This window comes from Setaria viridis, chromosome 5, assembly GCF_005286985.2.
Source record: "Setaria viridis chromosome 5, Setaria_viridis_v4.0, whole genome shotgun sequence".
Taxonomy (NCBI): Eukaryota; Viridiplantae; Streptophyta; class Magnoliopsida; order Poales; family Poaceae; genus Setaria; species Setaria viridis.
Window position 1 is genome coordinate 32817185 of NC_048267.2, and position 11341 is coordinate 32828525.

Sequence of the window (11341 nt, forward strand, 5' to 3'; positions counted from 1 at the left end):
AATTGCATTGTATAAATTTAAGTTGCTTCACAAGTTTGAATTTCAACAATAAACAACAATTTGATGAATTTAATGAATGCTTATGCATTGACGGAGTATTATGCACAAATGATGTTCACACTTACGGAGGCGGTGAAGCCATTTCCAACAGAAGTACAGAACAAACTGTTGGGGTAGGAGCCAGTGAAGCCTCCTGCCTACTACAAGTGAAAAGAGCCGGTGAAAAAATAATGGTTTCAGCACAGCCCATCGTACCCGGGCTCTTCTCTGAGGCCTAATTTTCTGGACCGGCCCATCTAGTCTCACAACTGCCAAATTCCAAGGCCCAGACCCGCCGTAGAGCAACAGCCTGCCTAAAGCTGGGCTGCACTTGTTTGCTGCACGCTAGCACCGGCGCCAAAGTGAGCCGCCGAGTCGTTTTTCCCGCGCGTCCTTGGCTGCCTGCCTGACTCCACTTCCGCCCCAATCTCGCGACTCCTCCAGGCTCCAGCCTCCAGCCGTTATGGTGGCGGCGGCGGCGGCGTCCGTGGCGAGCCAAGCACAGGCGGTGCTCCGGGGCCGTCTCTGCGATCCGGGATTCGTCCACTCCGCCCTCAGGTCCTCCCCGGACACCAACTATAGGTGAGCCAAATCGTTCCCCCCACCCGCCGCACCCCGCCTCGCGGGAAACAGCTTGACTAATCCGGCTGGGTTTGGGATGGGCAGCAAGCTCAAGTACCTCGTCGCCAGCTCCGTCTCCGAGGCCTGCAACAACTCCGTCCTCCTCCTCGGTCCCCGCGGGTGCGGGAAAGCAGCGGTGAGGGTGTTTACTTTACTGGTTCCGTGTTCTTCTCCTCCCTTTTCTGTTTCGCTGAACTGCGGTACTGGTGTTCGATGAAATGTCCCAGTGGAAGGTAAACCGTGCAATGCGGTTGGTTTATTTTTCTGTGGTCCTGAGATTCCATTTCCATGCAGGTTGTTGACATGGTTCTTGAGGATCTGAAGAAGGAGCACCCTGATGCCATTTCTGTGGTATGGCCGCGATGCTGTATTTTACTAAATTCACTTGCCCAAAGAATTATGTGCAAATTACAATTATGATCTGTTTAAACCTCTCAGACAAACTTCTGTTGCAATTTCAAGTGTTACAAATGAATATAGTGTTCAATGGTCTAGAAAGCTTGTTGTATATACATGATGATTACTTTTCCTCCTGTCCTAGTGACAACATTACAAGTTTTCTTGCTTGCAAAGAACAGTTTGATTAAGGAACCTTGGGGACAGAAGAGACTACGGATGGTAGAATGCCCTTTCAGCATGAAATTCCTCTCTATGCAGTTTTTGAGCATCACTCTCAAATGCAGTGTCTTACCAAAAATACAACAGTTAGTGTGTCCTAGTTATAATTAGAAGTATGAACTTTGTTACCTGCACTTCAAGTGGATAATTGCACCGCCCTTTTTCAGATCAGGCTAAATGGGATGCTACATAGTGATGACAACTGTGCTACGAAGGTTAGCACTCTTGGAAACTCTATTGAATATTTTATTATGGTTTAATTTCCATCTTTCACGTACTATTCCAACCTTGCTCATGCCTTTCCAAATACCAACTCCTTTTCCTCAACAGATTTACTCACCCATTCACTTTTTCTTTTGTGAGTAAGCCCGGAAGTCCCTCCTGTGCCAATATATTTTCCGCCTTTTGTTTTGTAGGAAATTGCCAGGCAGCTCTGTTTGGAGCATCAGCTATCATTTTCAAAAATGGTACATATGCTGTCTAGTTATTATGATATCTTTTTATATGAAATTTAGTCTAAGATAGGCTGCTGTGATCACCTTTTCTTTTAGGCTTCTTCAGATGACAACACTGAATTCATCATTGACATGTTGAGGTGAGTTTCTATAAAAATTAATGCCGTAGTGGATACTTGTATATTGAGCCATTGTCCTTAGTTCACAAATTTAAATACATATATGTTCAGTTATATATTTTCTTCTGCAGGGAGTGTGGACTAGCTCACAAGACAATACTGTTTATTCTCGAAGAGTTTGACCTCTTTGCTCAGGTTGAAATAAATAGCCGCCTCCTATGCTTCAACTAAACGTGTTTGTCTCATTTTCCTTTACTATGACAGCTACTTAAATTCAGATAAAACATCTGTTCATGGGGCATGTGGCTAACAGCATAACATGTTTTCTTCTATTTCTATGGACAATTTTGACATGAGAAGATGGCTTACATTCATGATGTTCTATTTACAGGGTAAACAGCGGTTGCTCTACAGCTTACTTGATGCAATGCAGTCCCTCACATCACAAGCTGTTGTCATTGGTGTGAGTTGCCGCTTGGTACGAACTAAGCCTCATCATGGCTGCTTATATTTGACCAGCAATATAACATTCAAGCCTGTCAACTGTACATACTGTTTAGTGAATTGATTTCTTGTTTTGTGTTTGGGTGCCATATGATTAGTGTCACCCTCAAATTCTTGTCAGATGTCACTCTTGAATCTTGATTATACAGTAGTCACCATGCAGTAGCATATAAAGTAGTCATCGTGCAGTAGCATCCCTGAGCTATGATTAAGTTGCCTGGCAACTTGGAATCTGAATGGTGCATAACAAATCGTCAATTCACTTTGGTTTGCAGTATACATAAAAAAGTTTAATTATAATCTTTCTAAATAATTAATATCTTTTCTTAACAATTGCATTAATTTTTTTAGGATGCTGATCAACTCCTAGAGAAAAGGGTTAGATCCCGATTCTCTCATAGGAAACTTTTATTTGTTCCTTCTTCACTGGAAGATACACAAAGGTTTGTGCTTCCCCAGACCTTTTAGATGGAAACAAGAAATGTTCCACTAAGTTCTTTAATTCAAGCCACCTTTGGATCTGATGAAATGCAGGTTAGTGGAACATTTGCTAATACTGGCCAAAGATTCAGGTTTACCAGCAAAGTATATCACGGATTATAACTCAAGACTTACTGTATCCTTTCTAAAACATGTCCTATGATGGTTTTTGCTTAACAAATATGCATCTGACTGTTACTTTTCCCTTAATTTATATCATCACAGCTATTTTAGTTGAACAATCAGCTAGTAATGGCACACGGTCTTGTTAAATAAACAAAACTCTTTATGTTCGCTTGATTTATGAGCTTGCTGAAAAGAAAACATGGTTGAGTTGTTCCTTGAACAGAATGGAATTGTATGTGATATCATTTCAGCAGCGGGGCTGCAGTCTGGTTGGCTAGCTCATTGTACAGTGGAGCTAGCAACCACGCTTCGACACTCCATTTGCACAGATATTAAGGCATATCATATGGCCAGGGGCTGAACCCTATAGTCCTTTTTTATGATGATATTATTTCAATCAGTTCCCAATAGCATTTTTTTGTTCCATTGTGGGGATACAAAAATAATAAACAAACTAGGTACTAGCAACTGCAACAGATTCCTCAATAAATCTTTTATCCTATACACTGCAGAACATTTTCAGTGATAAGAAATTCAAAGGAATTCTCAACTCCCTCATGGATGCTGACGCAACAACGAGCAATATTCTAAGATTTCTGTAAGTTTTCAGCAGGTTATTGGTCTTTTCTTCATATATCAATGATTATCAATTATGTGCCTAGCTCAATATGGAAAAATAATTCTTTAGTTTCAGAGCTGTGTCATACATGGACATGGAATCTGGATTTCTGTCAATGGAAAGCTTCCTGAAGGCGCTTTCCTCCTTGCAGAGGCAACCCAAGATGGACAGCCTACAAGGTATATTTTGTTGGCTAGCCCTTAGTTACTCTCAGAGTGCGTTTGTTCTGAATGGTTTGTGCACCAAAAGCAAAAGATATGTATTTTTACCTCGGCTGTCCACCTATTCTCTGCACCTGTCTTCTGTACAGCACAAGAAACTTGTTTTCCCACAAACTTGCTTTCATTTTTGTTCTTCCATGTTTAGAAAAATTCGTTGCAATCTAATGATGCCATTTTAATGCCATGAAAATTTGAAAGCAGATCTCTCGATTTTGGAACTGTACATTCTAGTGTGCATGCACAGATTAGAAGATAAGGAGCAAAGCTCATACAACTTCACCAGCATAATGAAAGGTAGAAGCTAGTGCTCTCCCTCTTGTGATCATGGATAGAAAAGAAAACTGACAATGGGTGAACTGGTTATCTACCAGAATACAGATCCATACAGGACGCCTACAAGACTTCTGATAAGTACGCGAGCACTGTTTGTTTTCGGGTAAGTGCAATCATTCTTGACAGTCAATGATATTTCTATCCGGTTCGATGTTCAAGACTTGTGTGCTTGCTTGCTGCAGGCATTTGAGCATCTTTTGGATCGTGAGCTGATTAGTTTTGGTGACAACAGAGGGAGGAATCAGGCGCTTGAATACCGGCCTGTCAAGCTCCTGATATCCTCCCGCGAGCTGGCTCAATCCCTCAAGCTGAACACTACCTGCCCGGTGAGTCACCTGACTGAGCAGTTTTCTTTTGTTATTGCCTGTCACCGTTGTTCTTTGCCCGGTGCTGTCGACATGTAACATGTTATACTATCCGGCTAATGGCGCTCGTGATTTTGCTTTTGCAGGCTCTACTCCAGAAGTTGTTTGATCGTGAAAGATACATGTAGAAGTGTAGAACCCCTTTACATCAGGCTGTACTTCACTGAGTAACAGTCGGTGGCACGTTTTTCTATTTCGGTAGGGCTAATTTCACTGTGAGGGGTATACATATGGAGTTGTCAGGTTGATCCGTTATCCCCGTTGTATTGTAAACAGAGATTCTACAGTACTACTTTCTAAATGAAAAATGCGCATGCATTGAGCATTGTGCGTATCTGTCCAAAGAGGACTGCAACGCCGAGACACAGGTCGAATTTCCAGTTGGCCCAGAGGCCAAATCCCATCGTGTAAGGATAGAATTTGATTTCTCTCGAGAAATGAAAACCGGTTTATAACCTCTAGATAAAAATAATTTGTATTGTGTGGCAGGCAAAGCCCGTCGAATGTGATCAGGCATTAAACTTGTAACTAAGGTAATATGTTTGTGATTTTATGAAATTCATTTTTTTATTGATTGAAATTGGCGTCACCTGGGTTTTATCTCCGATCAAACACGTGTTCGCAATTTTGGTAAATTATTTTCTTAATTCTAGGTGACAAGCGACATGTCCAATACCATTTTCAGCTAATTATTTTTCGGCGGTCAGGCATGTCCATTGATTTTGTCGATCTCAAAATTTATCGGTCTAATTATTTTCTTGTCAATGTATATCAACGTTTGCATTATATAGGGTGTTTGGCTAAAAATGTTAGAATTATTATATTATAATAAGGACTTTATTCGGGGGAGTCGGACAACATAAGGTAAAGGTGGTGTCCCCGATACAAAAACGAGACATTCTTGAGGGTTTTTATGCAAAGAGTTGCATACCGGGTGTCCGGGTCTACTGCGTTCGCTGCTCGAACTGACCACAACGATGGCGGCGGCGGCGGGCAGCGGGTTCGCCGACGACGTCCCGATCATCCACGCGGAGAACCTCGTCAGCAACGTCAAATCCATAAACTACAGGTTCCTTTCGTTCTCTCTCCCTGATAAATTTGGGTTACCTAATCTGATCCGGTCAGTAGCCATGTCTAGGTTTCCTTTGACCTCGATTCCGATTTGGGCGACCTAATGATCTCTTCATAAAACCAAGTACTTTCTTCTTCGCGTTGCAAGTTCGTAGCTTAGATTCGCAGCGTAGGATCAAAATATGTTGCTAATTGACAGTGCAAGGGATGAAATTTTGTCAGTAGAGGTAGAGTTATGCTTAAAGCTGCGTGAGTCACTAGATTTGGTAGCGTAAGTGGAGGAAGAGTCAATGAGATAGTGCGAGTAGGATTTCTCAACCAACTATTAAAATGGAGCAACTTGGAATGTTAAGCTGGCAAAATTTTGAGCACTTTTCTCTGTCACCATTTCAGCAATTCTTCCGAGTCAAATCACTTTACGGGCATCAGAACAAACTCACAGCTCTCTGTTGGTAAATAGCTGTAGTTCATTGTTTTGTGACTGAGTCTCTGACCATCGCTTCACCCAAAATATTAAGCAAAGAAGGGCAGTTTGAGTGTTGCCACTTATTTAGGTTGAATTGAGAAATAGATAAAAGAAATGAGCAAGAAGGAGGAGTTAAGTGGTACCATGTGTCCAAGTGTGTTTCAATGTGACCGCTAAGACATTTTGCTTTGGCACCCTGCCTAAGCATAGGGTCAAATGCATAGTTGTTCAATTAATGTTGAATTTTCTTATGCTTATGATCTACTGGACATGCTGGAACACCCTTAACTGGACATGCTTTTCTTATTCCTGCTCAACTAGACATTGAGTTAATAAATATCCATGATCACCCATATTCTCATAGGCTCGTCTGCCGTTTGATAGTTCCTTTAAATTTTTCACCCATCTACACCAGTGTACCAAGCTGACTTCTGGAACCTTTCTGTATCTTTCAGCCGGACATTCTTGTCAATCATTAGTGGAGTTGTTGCTGGAATCTGGGGATTTACAGGCTTGATGGGATTTGTGTTCTACTTTCTTGTGATGATGGTTGCATCTCTGGGGATTTTGGTGAAGGCCAAATTTTCTGTTCATACCTACTTTGACAGTTGGAACAGGATTATAATTGAAGGAGTTCTTGGAGGCCTTATGGTAAGCCTCATTGGAGTTGTGAAAAACTAATACAAAATTATTATACTTCTTTATCACTCAGCAGATTCAACATATAGTAAGCATGTCGAAACTATGCAATGCTATTATGTGAATTTTATATTTCTGATACCTTGATCAACAATCAACACTCTACATTTCTGAGGAGCATGGAAGCATCTCTAGGATCTAGTGAGCCGTTGAATATAGAACACCATAGTACCTTATACATGAAATAAATCTTGCTTCTACTCAACTGTTAAAAGTCTTGAATGTAGGGTAGCATCCCCTATTATCATGGGTTTACACAGTTTTTCAAGGTAGTTAGTAGTGATATCTACTTTGGATATTTACTTAGCATGCCATTTTCTTTCATAATGTCTAACAATCTTTTTCTTTGTATTTTGCAGTCCTTCGTGTTGTTTTGGACGTATCCTTGATATTGTAAGACTTACTACCGTTCTAACTTCTAATCTATGCCTTAATGTGTTGTTTGTTGTGTTTGTGGGTTGATAGGTTTAGTTTGGTTTACTTAACATTAGCAACATAGTTGATATGGTATTATTGTGACTTCCAAATCCCTTATAGCATTGAAATATGGTAGTGTGGTAAGATTGCTGTGGCTATTTTGTTTGCGTATCATAAACAAAATGCAATGATTTCCTCCAGCTTTTTATGGCATAAATAGCTGAACAGTCAACTTTTATGCCCGAGTTCATCCTTAACCTGAGCAGATTTGCCTATGACATTGTCCACATCTTCTGATGGATGAGATCAAGAGCTCTCGGGAGAACTGAGGATCCCTCTTTGCATGAGACAGAACTATTGTGTAATTGCATCAACTCATGAGACTATGTTCAGTGGATCACGATCCTCTGTCGTTCCCTTTTGCTGTACCAGCCAAACCTTGTAATTTAGAAAGTTTCCAACTAGACTATGGGGGTGTTTGGGAGGAGGGGGCTAAATTTTAGCCCCGTCACATCGAATGTTGGACACTAATTAGGAGTATTAAATCTAGACTAATTACAAAACTAATTACACAACTCCTAGGCTAAATTGCGAGACGAATCTATTAAGCCTAATTAGTTCATGATTTGACAATGTGGTGCTACAGTAACCATTCACTAATGATGGATTAATTAGATTAAATAGATTCATCTCGCGATTTAGCCTAGGGGTTCTGCAATTAGTTTTGTAATTAGCTTATGTTTAGTCCTTCTAATTAGTATCCGAACATCCGATGTGACAGGGCTAAAGTTTAGCCCCCTCCTCCCAAACACCCCCTATAAACTCTGATTCGCACTAAGCTGGCTGATGTAGCTCCTATCAACAATTCTGTGCAAGCGTGGTGCTCGTTCTTTTCTGAACCATGCAACGGAGTACTCATTATAGCTGCCCAGGTCGCTGCCAAACCGCCAGAACTTTTGGAATATATGTATAAAAATCCTCGTTTTATTTCGTTTATCCTCGATGGTCCGTTGGTTTGACTGAGATCTGTGCATCTCAGGCACTACGATGGCCCATGGGGACACAGCCACAGGCTACGGCTATGAAACACCAAAGTCAGCAGCAGCACTAAGCTAGAGCTAGGTGCGCGCTGACGAAGTGTTCAACTAGTACTTTGCCTGCAGCACGGGCACGCGCGCCTATGCCACCACCCAGCGCCAACCGGAGGCGCGCACGCCGCAGAATCCGCCGCGCAGCCACGAGTTGCTTGGTCGCGTTGCCTTCCTCCGTAGCTGGTGTGCTCGTTTCAGCAGCCCAGACAAGGATTTGTGCCGCGGTGACTCCTGATTCCGCTCGAAAGGAGAAAAGCAAGCGCGGCGAGGAAGCGGCGGAGCATCGGCGATAGATGGTCCGGGAGGAGCGGCTGGACCTGGTGCTGGTGCCGCTGGCTCTGGCGGCGCTGCTCGGCTACCACCTGTGGCTCCTCTACGCCATCCTCCGCCACCCCGCCCGCACCGTCATCGGCCTCAACGCCATCGCGCGCAAGCGCTGGGTCGCCGCCATGATGGCCGTCGGTACCACGCACCGCTACTCCGGATCTCTGAACGCCTCCTCTCCATGACTGGCCTTACTGGAGTAGCTTTGTGTTGTCACAGAACACGGAGAGGAACGGCGTGCTGGCGGTGCAGACGCTGCGGAACAACATCATGGCGTCGACGGTGCTGGCCACCACGGCCATCACTCTCGTCTCCGTCATCAGCGTCTTCATCGGCGTCATGTCCCCGGCCTCCTCGTCGTCCTCGTCCAAGGCGCCACCGCGGCTGGTGTACGGGAGCAAGGCCGGGGAGGTGTTCGCGGCCAAGTACCTGGCCGTCTCGCTCTGCTTCATGCTCGCCTTCGTCTGCAACGTGCAGGCCATCCGCCTGTACGCGCACGCCAGCTTCCTGCTCGGCGGCCTGCCGCCCGGCGACGAGACGCGGGAGGAGTTCGCGGCGTACGTGGCGCGCACGGTGAACCGCGGCAGCTATGCCTGGTCGCTGGGCCTCCGCGCCTTCTACGTGTCCCTGGCCCTGTTCCTCTGGACCTTCGGGCCCATCCCCATGCTGGCCTGCAGCGTGCTCATGTGCGGCCTGCTCTACTTCCTCGACACCACCAGCGACCATGGCCACGCCCACCGCCAACGGGGGAGCAGCGGAAAGGACAGCTCCGCCGCCGCTTGATCTCCGACTCTTATGAGACCGAATGCAAGTGTTTGACTTGATTTCTATTTTCCTGATCATCGTGCCATTAAAATGGATTTGGTTTTAGTTTAGAATATTTTAAACTTGAATTTCAATTAATTATTATAAAATTTGAATTCTGGTTTGTTGGGGCCTTCCTTGGTAGGTACCCTCTAAAAATTGAAGTACGCTGCTTGATGTGGCGAGCACACGGTATTCTTTAGTAAAAGGCGAAAGAATAGTTCGCTTTGTGCTCACCACGCAGCTCCTTAGTTCGTTCGCTACCGTGTGTGACCGTCTTGTACAGCATCCTAGCCTTCGGTCGCCTAGAACCTAACGATATGGTACTAAACTGCTTTTTTTTTTTGAGAAACTGGTACTAAACTGCTGCACCTGCTCTGCCGTCGGTGTTACCATTCGACCAGGGCCTATACGTGCCGTTCGGCCTTTCTGACCCAATAACCCGGCCCGTTTTGTGTGTGTGATTTGCTGTGATGGATTTTGATCCAGAGAACTTCTGGGCCGCTTCTTGCATGGGAAGCTCTCCTCAACAGCCCACCCATCATAAACAACCCGCGGAGTACAGCTGTTATAATTCTCAAATGATTGACGCATAGACAGAGATCATTTCGAGTTATCTATATCTATACCTAATATTAAAGCAAATAATGCTTTTGCCCAAGTTTTTATCATCCATCGTGGATCCCACGTGTCATAGGCTTGGCTGTTTTTTTTCCGTCCATACAGAGGGCGTTGCGACTGCCTGCCCCGCGCACCGCGCCCGAGTCCCCGCGCCGCCCAGCCCCGGCTGCGCCCGAGCCACCTCGGCCCCGGCCGCCCGCCGTGCGGCCGGGGTCGGGGAGGCGTGGAGTGAGAGGTGCGGGGCGGGCGTCGAGAAGGAGGAGAGGAGGAGGAAGGTGAGGAGAAGCGAGAGGGAGCAGACGGACCAGAAGGCGAGCTTGGAGAGGACCGAGGTCAGGGCCGGGTGGTGGTGGCGCGGGGGCAGGCGGTGGTGGTGGTAGTGGTGGTCAGCTGCGGCACCATCCCCTCCTCGATCCGTGGCAATGCGGCTGGCCTCTGGATCTCGGCTCGGGGGGTATTGGGAGCGATTGGGTCCGCAACATCGACGCTTGGGCTGCTGCTTGCTTGGCCTCATCCCGTGAAGCAGCGCCCCCGACCCTTTGTTCTCGTTGTCTGCCCTGCAATCTTCCCAGGCAATGGGGTGACTGGCGATACCTTGCAATCTGCTCAGGCCTGCATCTTCATTTGCTCTTTTAGTCCTTCAAGCGTGAGCATCCTTGAGGTACCTTTTCAATCCTCCCTATTTGCATACAGATTCGTTCAAATGCTTCATGTTTGTTGCACACAATTTCTTCTTGAATGTCGCAGTTTGTCAGCAATGCTCCTACCTCCTCTCCTCTGCTTGCTCTGTCCGTGAAAATACTCTATCAACATGGATGAATTCAAGCTTACCATGTGTTTGATAGAATGCTCATAAGAGATGAGGAATTATTTTCCATCAATTCTGTAGAAATTGTATGCTCAGTATGCAAGAGTGCATTTAACTAGCGGCTTTGTGATAAGAAACAATTGTTAACATGTTCAAAAGCTTCTGTTTGCATGATGGCACTTGCCGAAGTTTGCAGCAGCTATGGCAGATGGTGGGGTGGTAGCAGCTCAGCCTTGAGCACTGATCGGATCAGATGAAGATTCGGAACATGTCTAGTTCACTTCATCATTCAAATTACTGCCAAAATCTAGTTATTTCATCACTCGGTGTATATATCCAGGAGATAGGTGTGGTATTTTAGAGGATAAATATCCTGACCATCACTGTAGGATAAAATGTTTTGATTCACAGTATATGTTAACACAGAGAATTGAATTTTCTCTTGTCCAACCTTTTCTCTCATGGGTATGATAGATGTGATCCATTAGATGGTTATTGTATCACTCTCCAAGGATTGTTGCATATGTATTTTATACTTGC

At 44.8% G+C, this 11341-nt stretch overlaps 3 protein-coding genes and 1 non-coding gene across 8 annotated transcripts; 3 read left to right on the forward strand and 1 right to left on the reverse strand.

Annotated features, from left to right (window-relative positions):
• Positions 1-392: 392 nt before the first annotated feature.
• On the forward strand, positions 393-4844 carry LOC117858819 (origin of replication complex subunit 4). Of its 5 annotated transcripts, none has more exons than XR_004641052.2 (16): positions 394-621; positions 706-796; positions 955-1011; positions 1446-1493; positions 1695-1745; positions 1830-1873; positions 1984-2047; positions 2244-2330; positions 2708-2799; positions 2891-2972; positions 3475-3560; positions 3651-3760; positions 4004-4096; positions 4174-4238; positions 4368-4461; positions 4587-4844. XR_004641052.2 is itself a non-coding variant. In XM_034741954.2 (16 exons), exons 1-16 carry the CDS (start codon positions 503-505, stop codon positions 4626-4628), a joined length of 1269 nt encoding a protein of 422 aa, XP_034597845.1. In that variant the 5' UTR covers positions 395-502; the 3' UTR covers positions 4629-4844. The 5 variants fall into 5 exon arrangements, 4 of the variants coding, with proteins under 4 accessions (XP_034597848.1, XP_034597845.1, XP_034597846.1 ...); XM_034741954.2 differs by having other exon boundaries at positions 395-621; positions 3657-3760; positions 4318-4461; XM_034741953.2 differs by having other exon boundaries at positions 397-621; positions 4318-4461.
• A 556-nt stretch (positions 4845-5400) lies between these two features.
• Positions 5401-7617, forward strand: LOC117858820 (uncharacterized). Its single transcript, XM_034741958.2, has 4 exons — positions 5401-5569; positions 6493-6688; positions 7096-7115; positions 7420-7617. The coding sequence occupies exons 1-4, from the start codon at positions 5478-5480 to the stop codon at positions 7448-7450; spliced, it is 339 nt and encodes a 112-aa protein (XP_034597849.1). The 5' UTR covers positions 5401-5477; the 3' UTR covers positions 7451-7617.
• Positions 7618-7757: 140 nt separating this feature from the next.
• Positions 7758-9488, forward strand: LOC117855679 (uncharacterized). Its single transcript, XM_034738058.2, has 3 exons — positions 7758-8085; positions 8193-8702; positions 8788-9488. Exons 2-3 carry the CDS (start codon positions 8538-8540, stop codon positions 9349-9351), a joined length of 729 nt encoding a protein of 242 aa, XP_034593949.1. The 5' UTR covers positions 7758-8085; positions 8193-8537; the 3' UTR covers positions 9352-9488.
• A 15-nt stretch (positions 9489-9503) lies between these two features.
• Positions 9504-9618, reverse strand: LOC117859370 (U5 spliceosomal RNA). The gene has a single exon (XR_004641168.1). It is a non-coding gene; the product is annotated as a U5 spliceosomal RNA (small nuclear RNA).
• Positions 9619-11341: the final 1723 nt, after the last annotated feature.